A 15822-nucleotide genomic window follows, 5' to 3' on the forward strand; every position below is an offset into this window, starting at 1 on the left:
CCCCCCCAAAAGTGACTCCATTTGGGAAACTACACCCGTAGAGGAAATCTAGGGGTGTAGTGAGCATTTTGACCACACAGGTATTTCATAGATTTCCTTAGAATTGGGCAGTGAAAATGAAAAATTACATTATTTTTCAATAAGATGTAGCTTTACCTCAGTATTTTTATTTCTTTCAACAAATAAATGTTGTAAAGTAACTTCTCCAGAGTACGGAAATACCCCATATGTGGTAATAAACCACTGTATGAATACACATCAGGGCTCAGAAGGGAAGGCATGCCATTTAGCTTTTGGAGTGCAGATTTTGCTGTATTAATTTCTCGGCACCATGTCTCATTTGTAAAGCTCCTAAGGTACCAGTACAGTGGTAACCCCCCCAAAAGTGACTCCATTTGGGAAACTACACCCCTAGAGGAATTCAACTAGGGATGTAGTGAGCATTTTGACCCCCCCCCCCCCCCAGGTGTTTCATAGATTTCATTAGAATTGTGCAGTAAAAACTAAAAATTACATTTTTTTTTTCCACTAAGACATAGCTTTAGGTCAAAAGGTTTCATTTTCTCATCAAATAAAGGAGAAAAAGCACCATAACATTTTCAAAGCAACTTCTCCAGAGTATGGCAATACCCCATATGTGGTAATAAACCACTGTATGAATACACATCAGGGCTCAGAAGGGAAGGAGCGCCATTTGGCGAGCAGATTTTGCTGGATTGGTTTTTCTGCACCATGTCGCTTTTGCAAAGCCCCTTGGGTACCAGTACAGTGGAAACTCCCCAAAAGTGACTCCATTTGACAAACTACACCCATTGAGGAATTCATCTAGGGGGGTAGTGAGCATTTTGACCCCACAGGTGTCTCATAGATTTTATTACAAATGGACAGTGAAAATGAAAAATTACATTATTTTCCAATAACACGTAGCATTAGTTCAAAATTTTTCATTTTCTCAACAAATAAAAGAGAAAAATCACCCCAACATTTGTAAAGCAACTTCTCCGGAGTACGGAAATACCCCACATGTGGTCATAAACCGCTATTTGGACACACAGCAAGGCTCTAAAGGGAAGGAGCGCCCTTTAGTATTTGGAGTGGAGATTTTACAAGATTCGTTTTTTGACACCATGTTGCATTGAGCTATAGTACCAGTACAGTGGTACCCCCTGAAATATTACCCCATTTTGGAAACTAGATCCCTCAAAGAATTGATATAGGGGTGTAGTGAGCATTTTGACAGCACAAGTGTTTTGCAAAAATGAGTAAACAATAGATGTTGCAGATTGAAAATTGCTGTTTTCCACAGATATGCCATTTCAGTGCCCAATGTGTTGTGCCCAGCTTGTACCACCGTAGACACACATCCCATAAATTGTTAAGCGGGTTCTCCAGAATACAGTAATACCCCATATGTGGTCATAAATTGCCGTTTGGGCACACTGCCAGGCTCAGTTGGACCACCATTTGGCTTTTGAAGCGCAGATTTTGCTTGGTGTTTTAATGGTATTTCAGCTTATAATGTGGGGGCATATGTGAGCTGGGCGGAGTACATCAGTTTATATGTAAGCTGGGCGGAGAACATCATGGTATATGTAAGCTGGGCGGAGTACATCAGGTCATAATAGGATGATGTAATAATGGGGTGATTGGATAATCCATGGATTGGTGTGGTACGCTTTGAACCAATCCTTTATGCACAGGCCGGGTTATTGGGTATTATACAGAATATCTGCGCTCCAGTATTGCCTTATATTTGACTTCTTCACTAGCCCTATAAGCCGCACAAGGCCCTAAAGTTTCCTCATCTCCGCTGCATCTACAGGGTCCACCTGTGGGGTCCAGCAAATGATGATGTGGGGTCATTTTGCATCAATGCGTTTTGAGAGTCATAACATGTTATTTTTCCGCTGACGGAGCTGTGTGAGGGCGCGTCTTTTGTGGAACGAGCTGTAATTTTTATTGGTTCCATTTTGGGGTACATGCGATTTTTTTATCACTATTCCATTTTTTGGGAGATGAGGAAACCAAAAAACAGCCATTCCAGCACGTTTCTTTTCTTTTTTTTTTTTTTACAGTGTTCACCATGCAGTATAAACAACATGTTAACTTTACTCTGCGGGGTGATATGATTACAGAGACACCAAATTGATATAGTTTTTTTACGTTTCCACAATAAAAATACTCTTTTCTAAAAAAAAACAAACATGTTTTATTGTCGCCATATTCTGACAGCCATAACTTTTTTATTTTTTAGTTGATGTCGCTGCGGGATGGCTTGTTTTATGCGTGACAAACTGTAGTTTCTATTGGTACCATTTTGCGTTACTTGCAACTTCTTGATCACTTTTTATTACATTTTTTTTGAGACAAGATGACCAAAAAATAAAATGCTGTCATTGTTTTTTATTAAAATTTTTTACGGTGTTCACCGTGCGGTAAAAATAATGTGATATTTTTATAGATCAGGCCGTTTCGAACGCGGCGATACCTATTTTGTATAGTTTTTTTTTCATGTTTTCAGTTTTTTTCTAATAAAGGAATTGATCAGGGAAACAGGGCAAGTGTTGTTTTTATTATTTATTTATTTATTTATTTATTTTTCTTTCACATTTTATTTTACATTTTTTACTTTTTCATTTACACTGACCTGGGGACTTGAAGATCTGGTCTTCTGATCCCCGGTACAATGCACTGCACTACTTATGTAGTGTAGTGTAGTGCATTGTAACTGTCATTCTTCATTTGACAGTTAGCCTATTATGTCCTGCCTCGGGCAGGACCTAATAGGCTACCGTACCTGGGCAACCAGGAAGCCTAGTAACGGCTTCCTGGTTGCCATAGCAACCATCGCCACCCGCTATCCATTGCGGGGGGGGGGCCCGGGGATACAGAGGGAGCTCCCTCCCTCTGTTAACCACTTCAATGCAGCGGACGTCATTGACAGCCGCATTGAAGGGGTTAAATGGCTGTGATCGGCGGTAACAACCATCGCAGGCATTGCAGCGGCATGTCAGCTGTGTATAACAGCTGACAGCCGCTGAAGATAAAGCGCGCACAGCTCCTGTGCACGCTTTATCTACAGGGCGTGACTATACGCCCTATTGCGGGAACGCACTTAGAATTTGGACGTACAGTCACGCCCAAAAGCGGGAAGGGGTTAATAGTTGTCTGATCGCTGGCGGCCCCACCAACCACGAAAACAGGGGTCCTGAACCCCCTGTTCTTCCTCAATGGTCATCCACAGTGAGGAGGACATTGAATGGAGTAGATGTCAAACACGCCCCCTGCCGCTCGACTATTTCCGTCAGTCCTATAGATATTCACTGGGATAAGCGGGCACATGGTCGACCACTTCTCCAATAAAGCTCCTCCTCACTGCAGGGGATGCAGGAGGCGCAAAAGGAGGTTCGGGGCCCCCGTTCTCATGTTCGGTGGGGGTCCCAGCAGAGGATCCCCTATACTGTGGATAGGTGATAATTGTAGATTCTGACACAATCCCTTTAGCGGCATGTATCCAATCTCGAAGGGTAGGGAGATAAAAAGCCATTCAGAATTTAGCCATCGTTTTCCTGACTCACAGAGGAGCATACGTTCAACTGGGGAGGGAAATTTCTCTGGATCAATAAATAGAAGACAAGTCTTTGGGGTCGTCCGGTACCACAAGCACCATGAGATCATGTAGGAATTTTTGGATTTGTTTCCAGTTGCTCAGTAAAATGTTCCGGGAGACTCCCTACATTTCGGGCACACATCTTAAGTTTGGCTTAAATTTGCGATGTCTACCAGTAGTCACCTAAGCTCTATGAAGGATATGCATTTTGGGCATCATTTTACTACAATTTGGGGATATGTCCTTCAGGGAAGCTAGAGCCGTGTTTTACTACTCCCCACATCGCCTCCCAGCAGGATTTCACAAGAATGCACTAAGGACAATGGGATAGCTGAATATAGCAAAAATATAGCTTAAAATAAGGCTAGGCAACCCCTTCTGTTTCTCAGGATCTACAACGCTAATGAGTAGCCAGTCAAGGTCTCTTTGTTTGCCCAAATAAACAATGCAATAATAAAAGTGGACCCGTATATACGCAGGGGATTGTAATTAGACATGTAGTATTTTCGGAAGCATGGTCATCTTCACCAGGCTGTTTCTTGCGGGAAAAGAGAGGATCAATCTGAGAGGCAGAAGAACTTTTAGTTCTCTTATAATCGGAACCTTCCAGGCGATTTCCTTCCTACCTATTGGAATTTTTTTTGTTGCTTTATAAAGCAAAAGGTGGCCACAATTTTATTTTATTTTTTACATTTACGGTTCATTATAGAATTTCTTTATTTATAAACTTTATTATATGAATTTATACTTACTATTGTCCCATATTGTTAATGAAAATGCCTTTAAGTTCCTGAATCTTCCATTGACAGTCACTAGGTGTGCCGAATGCCCTTGAGGATGCTTTTAGACGTCTTACATCTCGAAATCCTAAAAGATTTTGGACATCTGGCCAATGGATGACAGAACGCAAAGGAGGATCAGATGTTGGTGGGTGACAACTAAATCCGATTGTGAGAAACATGTTCAGCCAGATTAAACAAGTATGTTTTCTATTTTCTCTTTTTAGCCCATGGCACAGAAACAGTGGCTCATGCCCAAGCAGATGGCACTTACAAGCTTTACGGTTACAAATGGTTTACATCAGCCACAGATTCTGACGTGGCTTTGACTCTAGGCAGAGTGGTGGATGAGCAAGGACACGTTACGTCGGTAAATCCCAATCCAAAATTCTTATGACCTTTCTAGGGGTATTTTCACACAGTTTTGTGCAGGCAGAAAAATTTGCCTCAAAATTCCTTAAGGAATGCTTTCTTCACCTTTTTTTTTTGCGGCGTCTTTCGGCCGCGGCCATTAAGCGCCGTGTGGGAAAAACGCAGCAAAAAATCGCTTTCTCTGCCATCCTTTGATTTTAATGGGAGGTCAAAGATGAAACCGTGGCAAGAAAGCGCACGTCGCTACTTTGTCCTGCAAGCGTTTTTTTCCGCTTGCGGGACAAAAACGCATCGGCCTCCTATGGAAATCAATGGAAGGCGGTTTTGGGCGCGGTTTCCGCGTCAAAAACTGCGCCAAAAAACTCTGAACTAGCCCTAATAATGAAAATTAAATGAAAATGTAACAGACATACTAACATCAGCATCTGTTCGGTATAAACTAGCTCTGCAATCCCAATGAACTTACTGTAAAATGTAATAGAAATATATACGTTCCTATTATTAATAATATTGTAAATATAAAGTATACTTTAAGGGTATATTTACATCAGAAATGTTTTTGTCTACAATTTTGCTGCTTTTAAAAGCGCAACAAAAAAGGCTCATGTCAATATACACTAAAGTGTAGAAAAATTTTGTAATTAACTGTTAACAAGCTTTTTACACTTTGCAGGGCACAAAAGGATTATCGCTTTTTTACTTAGAGACCAGAGATGCAGAAGGACATCTAAATGGTATTGAGGTTCAGAGGCTTAAAGAAAAATTGGGTACTAGGCAGCTGCCAACAGCAGAATTGCTGCTTGATGGGGTAACGGCTCTGCTGGTAAGTATATTTCTGGTCCATGTATCCTGCATTAGGTTAGACTATTTTACCCATAGATGTAAAAGTTTTCTCGTACACCTAGTGATAATTTTGCTGCAAATTGCACCTCCTTTTTTTTTTTCATAGCAAACGGGTTAAACGTGTTTTTAATGTGTTTTACCGCTTTAAAATGTGTGCCCAAAAACATGTGGTGCACTACAGCTAGGTGTATGGGCAACCAAAGGTCTGTCTGGTGTATGTGGAAATACTGTCAACTGGCTTTCATAATTATGTCTCACCTTACAAGTCTTGACCATTTTGAAAGGCAATATTTAACCCTTTAGCATGGACGTATCTCAAATGTTCCCTCAGGGAAGAATTTTAAAAGCCAAAGTTCTATCTCATACGTCCATGATGCAAAGAGCTGTGGGAAGGATCAGTGAGGGGAAGGGGGCAGCATAGTACAAGCTGGCAGAGAGAGGAAAGGGACCTGTGACCATCCTCCTGGTTCTGTATGGCTTTAGATTTCCAGGGGGAGGGGATAAAATGGTCTTTTGTTATCACCCCCCTTATCAATCACAGAGCATATTTGCTCTCCGATTGTCATGTATAGCGAGGTGTGCGTCTTTCTTTATCCAGCCAAGGAGTCAAAAACAATGGAACCCTGTCACAACGGTGACAAACGTAAACCTTTAGCAACGTTTCCATCACCATTGATATCAATGGTAGTGCAAACGGAAGCTTAGGTTTCCGTTTGCCTTTCCGTTGAGGGGTTAACTCGACGGAAACCTCAGACGGAACCCCTCAACGGAAGGACAACGCTGATGTGAACACAGCCTTATAGACTGTGTTCACCGTTTATAGACTCCACAACCCGGCCGTTTACTAGTGTCCAGATTGCCACAACAAGTAAGTTGCACCAAGCACACAAGCAAAAATCAATAAAGTTTATACATTTTACTTCCCTTATTCTGTCTATACCCAATCTTTAGCGTAAAATCCTCTGACCGCTCTACCCATTTCTACAGTCATAACGATTATCACTAGAGAAGAATGTCTAATACATTTCTGACCAAATTAACAGATTTCTGTCTGTCAGAAATGACACAATGTTTATAATGACAGTCAGTGTCATCCAGTAAGTCCAGAAAAAAATGGAAGCCAAAAAGCGCTACTTCATCACAAATTAAGACGTCCTTAGTAGGTAATGCGTAGATCAGTTTTATCAAATTTGTTGGGGTGACGCGTTTAGACACCCAACTGGCATCTTCATCAGACCATATGCATGAAGCACCAAACTGAATATGGTTATTTAACCCCTTCCCGACATTTGTCGTATGGATACGTCATGGAAAGCCAGTGCCTCCCACATTTTGCCATATCCATACGACAAATGCTGGGCACCGGCTCAGAAGCTGAGCCGGTGCCATCATCGCCAGATGTCAGCGGTATCTTACAGCTGACATCCGTCTGTAATAGCGGGGACCGAAATTCGCTTCGATCCCCGCCACTAACCCCTTAAATGCAGCGCTCAAACGCGATCTCAAACGTCTATGAAAAAATAAAATTAGTTAAGGCTCCAATAATTTAGGAAAGAAAAATATGAAGTTGTGCAGGTCTGAGTGGAACATTTCTTCTGTTTCAAGAGGCGATTTATCAAGGCCCTAAAATTAGGGAACCAGGAAGAGTAGGGCCCAAATATATCTGCTGGAAGGGAGGGCACCCGTATTATACCAGGACAACACTTTCCCAGAAAAATTCCCCAAACTGAAAAGGTGCGGAGTGTGGAGCAAAAGGGGGACAAAAAGGACGCCATATATCAGTGCAACACCGGCCTGTGCAGAAAGGATTGCTCCATAGCGTAACACACATCTATGGATCATTTTATTGGTTTTTTACCCCATTATTATACCAACTGACTATGCCCCTTATATACTCTGGCCAGCTTACATATGCCCCCACATTATAAACAGAAACACCAGCAATACTCAAACAAAACCGCTACCAAGCAAAATCCGCCCTCCAGAAGCCAAATGGCGCTCCCACCCCTCTGAATCCTACAGCGTGCCCAAACAGCAGTTTACTTTCACATATATGGCATCGCCATACCCGGGAGAACCTTTTTAACAATTTTTGGGATGTGTGTCTCCAGTGGCACAAGCTGGGCACAACATATTTGCCACTCAAATGGCATATCTAGCGAAAAATGTACATTTTTAATTTGCACCATCCGGAGCGCATTAATTTATGGAAAAGACCTGTGGGGTGAAAATACTCACTATACCCGTTAATAAAGTGCCTTGAGGGTGAAGTTTCCAAAATGGGGTCACTTCTCAGGGGTTTCTTTTATTATTTCACCCCTGCAATTGTGAACCAATACTTTGTAAATCGCCAAATTAGGCCTCAATTTTACATGGTACTCTTTCACTCCTGAGCTCTGTCAAATGTTCAGGCAATATATTAGGGTCACATGTAGGGTGTTTCTAAAACCGGGAAACACAGCATAATAATTAGAGAGCTGTGCTCTTATGGTGGCACAAGCTGGGCACCCCATATTGGCATATCTATGGAAAAATCCCATTTTCACTCTGCAATATCGAGTGCACTCTAGTTTCTACAAAACACCTGGGGTTAACATGCTCACTACACCCCTAGGTGAATGCACTGAGGGGTGTAGTTTCCAAAATGTGGTCACTTCTGGGGGGTTTCCACTGTTTTGGTCCCACAGGTGCCCAGAACCAATCCAGCAAAATCTGCACTCCAAAAGCCAAATGCCTCTCCTTCTTTTCTGGGCCCTACTGTGTGCCCAAACAGCCGTTTATGACCACATTTGGGGTATTACCGTACTCTAGAAAAATTGCTTTACAAATGTTTTTTTCCTTTATTTGTTGAGAAAATGATTTTTTTTTTACCTAAAGCTACATCTTATTGAAGAAAAGGGATTGCTTTTATTTTCACTGCCCAATTCGAATAAATTCTATGAAACACCTGTCGGGTCAAAATGCTTACTACGCACCTAGATTAATTCCTCAAGGGGTGCATTTTCCTAAAAGGAGTCACTTTTGGGCGTTTTCATTGTTTTGTCCCCTCAGGGGCTTTGCAAATGCGACATGGCCTCCGCAAACCATTCCTGCTAAATGTGATCCCCAAAAGCGAAATAGCGCTCTTTCCCTTCTAAACCCTGCCGTGTGTCCAAACAGACGGTTATTACCACATGTGGAGTATTGTTTTACTCCGGAGAAATTGCTTTACAAATTTTGCGGTGCTTTTTCTCCTTCAGTCCTTGTGGAAATGAGAACACATTAGCTAAACCTACATTTTCTTTGAAAAAATTTAGATTTTCATTTTCATTACTTTCAATAATTTCTGCAAAAAACCTGTGGGGTCAAAACGCTCACTATACACCCATTGAGGAAATTATCTAGGGGTAGTTTACAAAATGGGGTCACTTGTGGGGAGTTTCCACTGTTTTGAAACCGCAAGAGCCCTTCAAACCTGACATGGTGCCTAAAATATATTCTAATAAAAATAAGGCCCCAAAATCCACTAGGTGCTCCTTTGTTTCTGAGGCTGTTGCTTCAGTCCAGTAGCACGCTAGGACCACATGTGAGATATTTCCTAAAACTGCAGAACCTGGGCAATAAATATTGAGTTGCATTTCTCTGGTAAAACTTTGTGTTACAAAAAAAAATGGATTAAAAAGCAATTTCTTCAAAAAAATATGAAATTTGTAAATTTCACCTCTACTTTGCTTTAATTCCTGTAAAACGTCTAAAGGGTTAAGAAACTTTCTAAATGCTGTTTTGAATACTTTGAGGGGTGAAGTTTTTAAAATGGGGTTTCTAATATATAAGGCCCTCAAAGCCACTTCACAACTGAACTGGCCCCCTGTAAAAATAGCCTTTTGACATTTTCTTGAAAATGTGACAAATTGCTGCTAGAGTTCAAAGCCTTGTAACGTCCTAGAAAAATAAAAGGATGTTCAAAAAACGATGCCAATCTAAAGACATATGGGGGATGTTAATTAGCGACTATTTTGTGCGGTATAACTGCCTGTCTTACAAGCAGATACATTTAAATTGAGAAAAATAAAAAAAAATTGATGTTTTTCACAATTAAATACTGAACGTATCGAGCAAATTTTTGCCAGTAACCTAAAGTCCAATGTGTCACGAGAAAACAATCTCAGAATCGCTTGAATAGGTAAAAGCATTCCGAAGTTATTGTCCTGCCTAGAAAAACGTTAAGACTAGTTTTAGAACTACTCTTAACGTTTTTCTAGGCAGGACTATACATTTATTAATTAACGTTTACTATTTACACTGGTTTTTTGGAATTTAACATTCCGAAGTTATTACCACATAAAGTGAAACATGTCAGATTTGAAAAATGAGGCTCTGTCAGGAAGGTCAAAAGTGGCCAAAGATGGAAGGGGTTAAACACAAAAAACCGCCAAAGTACTCAAATGCACACAAGAAAAAAGCAGTTTAAAAAACCATTAAAAAAGGACTATGCAATACATATAGTAATCAGAACTTAGATTAAAAGTGCATGGTAGATATCACTAGTTTTAACAAATAAAAAATATATATAATATATGAAATATGATAAAAATAGAAAATATATATGTATATTTAAAAAGTGTGTAAATCCGAACGGGGAATGAGATTTAATACACGCATAGTCATACAGAGACAGCAGTAAAAATGTGCCTGTGCTGTGTATATCTAATTAGGGGGAAGGCAAAGGATCGAGGGATATCAGAAATGGGGCTCAAATTGTGTAATGCAACTCCTCTTAAGTCTGAGAGCAGTTCAGTATCGGGAGTGCAGGGACGAACGCCTCACGACGCCATTATCCGCCGTGGCGGCGCAGACGACCAATCAGAGGCCAGACAGCAGCCAGGCCCCTGTTACTACAGGGTGGGTCATTTATATGGATACACCTAAATAAAATGGGAATGGTTGGTGATATTAACTTCCTGTTTGTGGCACATTAGTATATGGGAGGGCGGAAACTTTTCAAGCTGGGTGTTGACCATGGCGGCCATTTTGACGTCGGCCATTTTGTATCCAACTTTAGTTTTTTCAATGGGAAGAGGGTCATGTGACACATCAAATTTATCGAGAATTTCACAAGAAAAACAATGGTGTGCTTGGTTTTAACGTTACTTTATTCTTTCATGAGTTATTTACAAGTTTCTGACCACTTATAAAATGTGTTCAAAGTGCTGCCCATTGTGTTGGATTGTCAATGCAACCCTCTTCTCCCACTCTTCACACACTGATAGCAACACCGCAGAAGAAATGCCTCCCGATCTGACCCCCTTAGACTTTTATCTTTGGGGTCATCTGAAGGAAATGGTCTATGCTGTGAAGATACGAGATGTGCAGAAACTGAAACTACGGATACTGGAAGCCTGTGCTAGCATTTCTTTTGCGGTGTTGCTATCAGTGTGTGAAGAGTGGGAGAAGAGGGTTGCATTGACAATCCAACACAATGGGCAGCACTTTGAACACATTTTATAATGTGCCACAAACAGGAAGTTAATATCACCAACCACTCGCCTTTTATTTAGGTGTATTCATATAAATGGCCCACCCTGTATAGTGCATTGGGACGCTGTGCTTCCAAAAGGCTGTCAAGCAGCCAATCAGGAGACCGCATTTTACCAAACCCCCAGTAACCAAGGCGACGGAACGCTTTGCAGGGAAGAGGCAGAATAGAGCACAGCTCAAGAGGTGGCAACTGAATATCATTCCCAAACGTAGCTGGAATGAAATCAGGTACATAGATAAGTGGAAAGTGGCTTATATATGTTTAGTAGGGACAGTGGAAAACCTTAGAATGAGGTCTCTATATATTCATTTAGGCCATGTGGCTGTAGGCACGATATTTTGTAGATCCAAAAGTTCTCACGTTGTCGGAGTCTGCCAAATCTGTTGGGGGTAGAACTAGCAATCTGTTCAATCGGGGTAATTTTTATGCATTTGAAGTCATTATTATGAACAGCCGCACAGTGTCGTGATACGCTATGTTTGAGAAAACCACTATTGACATTGGATCTGTGTTTGTTAATTATATTTCTCAAATGTTGGACTGTTTGTCCGATATATTGTAGATTGCAAGGACGTTGCAATAAATAAACTACGTACTCAGACTAACAATTTAAAAACGTTCTAATAGGGAAAATTTCCTTAGTTACCAAAGATTGAAAAGAGGTAGATCTATGTGAGATGTTCAGGGAGCATAAGCAGCGAGGTTTACTGTATTTAAATGAGCCTTCCAGGTTAGGGAAAAATTCCCCTGTTTTATTCTTAGGCTCTCGGAGTCTACTGGGTGCGAACACGTTTTTGAGCGTAGTCGCTCTTTTGAATGTCAACTTTGGTCTATTCGGTAGTACATCCTTGAGATGTGGATCGTTAAGCAATATGTACCATTGTTTACGTAAAATACTCTCAATGGTTTTATGACCAGTATTGAAAGTATTCATAAAATTATGTTTTGACTTATATTCAGTATTCGTTGGCTCTAGAGCCTTCTTTTTAATTAGGCAAGGTAGACGCCTTTTTTATTGCTCCTTGAATTAAACTCTCAGGGAAGTGTTTTTCATGGATCCGTGTAGTCAGGCTTTTACACTGTGTAAGAAAGGTATTGAGTTTTTCCTGATCCTTTTGTATTGGCCGAAAAGATTATTTTTTTTAACCAGGGTTGGTAATGCACACTTCTAAAATCTAGGTAACTATTAATATCTACTTGTTTAAAAAAGGTACATGTTTGCAGATTGCCTAGCTCATCTTTGGAAAGTAAAAGATCTAAAAATTCAGTTCTGAAAAATGTAAATTAAGTCCAAATGTATTGTCGTTTAAATATTCTAAAAAGAGACTCGCTTCATATTCACTCCCATTCCATAAAACAAATATATCATCTATATATCTATGGTAAAAAATATTATTTTTAAAACGTGTACTGTAAATATATTGCTCCTCATATGCACCCATGTAAAGGTTCGCATAGGAAGGTGTGAACCTAGAGCCCATGGCGCAACCCCTTATTTGCCTATATATTGTGTTGAAACTAAACACATTGTGGTCCAAAATGAACTGGACATAATCAGCAATAAAATTGGTCTGGCTTGATGACATGACGGGTTCCTTCTCTAAAAAGTGTACAATAGCTTCCACCCCTTTGTCGTGCAGTATATTAGGGTAAATCGCAGTCACACCAGCCGTTAAAAAGTGCAGATTCTCAAAACTGACAGATTCATTTAGCCCTTGCAATTCAGTGATAACTTGGGTCGAATCTCTAAGGTATGATGGAAGTATCTTTACCCATTTTTGTAGATGTAGGTCAACAAAGTGGGAAAGGTTACTGGTCAGAGAACCTATCCCAGAGATGATGGGACGTCCGGGCGGTGATATGAGTGTTTTGTGCACTTTGGGCAAATGTGTAATGATGGGGGTAAGGAAACAGACAAGTGAGCCCTAATCTACCCGCCACTCAGTCCCTGCCTACTTGCAACGACCCGCCCTAAGCGACGGGGTACAACTGGGCGACGGTCCCTACGCTCAATAAGTGCCCAACAGACAAGGGTACACAGAAGCAAGGGAAAAGGGGCAGTTGCCCACGGCAACACCGCGAGCAACAAGAGTGGTGAACGAACCGAGTCAAAACAGGAGTGTACGAGGTACCAAACGCAGAGCAGGAGAGTAGTGAACAAGCCGAGTCAAACCAGGAGTGTACGAGGTACCAAACGCAGAACAGGAGAGTAGTCAGTAAGCCAGGGTCGATATGAAGCAGGGTCAAATGGTAAAAGAAGCTGCAGCAGGGCCAGGAAACAAAACAAGAATCACAAGCAAGGAGGAACAGGAAAGGCAGGTATAAATAGACAGAGGGCGGGAGCTAGCTCCGTCTGGCCAGGCTGTGATAGGCTCTCCCACTCCAAAGCCTGCCATCCTGAGTGGTGGAAGATGCAGTCAGTCTCACAGACATAGAAGCAGGTGCAGGCTGATTACCTATGGGCGTGGATACAGACGCTGTGCCTGGCAGATCCTTAACAAAATGGTAAAGTAAAATTGTGAACTTCTAGAAATTTAATTTCTTTCTTATTTACAAGGTGATTGTTCGCAGCGGTGGTTAATAGGGACTTATACACTAAATGGTAGTCCTCCAGCAGATTAGTCCTTAGTTTTTCATAGAAGGTTTGGTCAGATAATATCCTTAGAGCCTCCGCAATATAGTCAGCTGTGTCCTAAAGCACAATGCCCCCACCCTTATCCGTAGATCAAGGTTATTTGTTAGGAACTTAATAGCCTTTATCTCATCAGGGTTAAGGTTACTTTTGGTAAGGCATGTTTGTTCTAGTGTTCTGAATGCATTACCCACTATGTTCAAGAATGTATCAATAGCCGGCCCCCGGTGGTGTATAGTATTAAAGATGCTCTGTCACCAGATTCTCAAATCCCTATCTCCTATTGCATGTGATCGGCGCTGCAATGTAGACAACATTATATATATATGCAAATGAGGTTTTAAATGGACAACTGGGCGTGTTTTTTTTCGTATGTCCAACTGGGCGTGTATTGTGTTTTTAACTGGGCATGTTTACTTGTTTCACTAACTGGGCGTTGTGAATAGAAGTGTATGATGCTGACGAATCAGTGACCAATCAGCATCATGCACTCCTCTCCATTCATTTACACAGCAGCATCACGTTCTTATTAGAACGATGTGCAGCCACATACACAAGTGTCCTGATAACGAATACACATGACCTCCAGCCTGGACGTCATGTGTATTCAGAATCCTGACACTTCTGAATCTTTTCTGTGAGATTCCAGCAAGCCACGCGTAATCTCGCGAGATTACGAGGTAAACGAGATTTCGTTTCCCTTGCTGGAAATCTCACAGAAAAGATTCAGAAGTGTCAGGATTCTGAATACACATGACGTCAAGGCTGGAGGTCATGTTTATTCGTTATGAGGACACTTGTATATGTGGCTGCACATCGTTCTAATAAGAACGTGATGCTGCTGTGTAAATGAATGGAGAGGAGTGCATGATGCTGATTGGTCACTGATTTGGCAGCATCATACACTTCTATTCACAACGCCCAGTTAGGCCTCATTCACACTACAGGGTTTCCCGTCCGGGTGCCGGCCGTTCATAAATCGGCCGGCACCCGGCTGCATTAGGAATAATAGACCCCTAATGGGGCTATTCACACGACCGATTTTTTGACGGCCGGGAAAACCGGCCGTCAAAAAATAGGACATGCTCTATTTTCGGCCGCGTGCCCGGCTCCCATAGAAGTCTATGGGGCCGGGTAATACACGGCCATCACCGGAATGTGTCCCGAGTGATGGCCGGGTTTTCCGTGGCTTGCGCTCTATCTCCTCCTCCTCAAAGCGCAGAGTGCATGTGAGGAGGAGGAGTTGATGCCATTCGGACGAATGGCTACGCTGTACACTGTGTGGCAGGGCCGGGGTGTACAGCAGGTGGAAGGGAGCGCTGCGCTGGCTCCCTTCCCCTGCTTGTTAAAAGCGCCCTGGCCCGGCGACACCTTCCATGGCGCCGCTAGCAGCTACTGCTTCGGCTGCTACTGCTGTAGCGACGCCACTATAGCAGAGCAGGGAGGTATCTCCCCACTCTGCTATGTGCTAGCCCCACTTTAGCTCCTTGAAGGAGCGGAATCCCCGTGTTTTATCTGGGCAGTGACATCAGGGGAAACTCCTGAAGCGGAATCCCCGAACACATGGGGATTACCCTTCAGGAGTTGCCGCTGATGTCACTGTCCAGATCTGCCCGGCCCGGAACGGATGCAAAACTTTATGCAAACCGGCCGGGCAAAATGGCCGATTTTACCGGCCGACACTCGGGCTCGAGCGGGACCCGGTCGTGTGAATCCCGCCTTAGTGAAACAAGTAAACATGCCCAGTTAAAAACACAATACACGCCCAGTTGGACATACGAAAATAAACCACGCCCAGTTGTCCATTTAAAACCTCATTTGCATATATAGATATAAAATAGCTCATAACTTGGCCAAAAATGAACGTTTTAAAAAAAAACAAAAAACGTTACTGTTATCTACATTGCAGCGCCGATCACATGCAATAGGAGATAGGGATTTGAGAATCTGGTGACAGACCCTCTTTAAAGAATTATTTGGGGCGGACATTCACTGAGATGGCTGTAGTAGGGGTGGGAGGCGGAGCAAAATTGGATTGGGGGCCTTTGATGGCCATAATTTTAAAATG

General features: G+C 42.0%; 1 protein-coding gene across 4 annotated transcripts in view; it reads left to right on the forward strand.

Annotated features, from left to right (window-relative positions):
- The window catches only part of LOC142743034 (acyl-CoA dehydrogenase family member 11-like), a 98421-nt gene that overhangs the window by 54142 nt on the left and 28457 nt on the right, over positions 1-15822 (forward strand). For all 4 annotated transcript variants that reach the window (XM_075853425.1, XM_075853408.1, XM_075853399.1 and 1 more), the window contains 3 exons: positions 4420-4537; positions 4617-4759; positions 5435-5584. In XM_075853425.1, the coding sequence (XP_075709540.1) occupies positions 4420-4537; positions 4617-4759; positions 5435-5584 (411 nt within the window). The remainder of the gene's footprint in view (positions 1-4419; positions 4538-4616; positions 4760-5434; positions 5585-15822) is intronic.

The sequence above is a fragment of the Rhinoderma darwinii genome, chromosome 1 (assembly GCF_050947455.1).
Source record: "Rhinoderma darwinii isolate aRhiDar2 chromosome 1, aRhiDar2.hap1, whole genome shotgun sequence".
Classification (NCBI taxonomy): domain Eukaryota; kingdom Metazoa; phylum Chordata; class Amphibia; order Anura; family Rhinodermatidae; genus Rhinoderma; species Rhinoderma darwinii.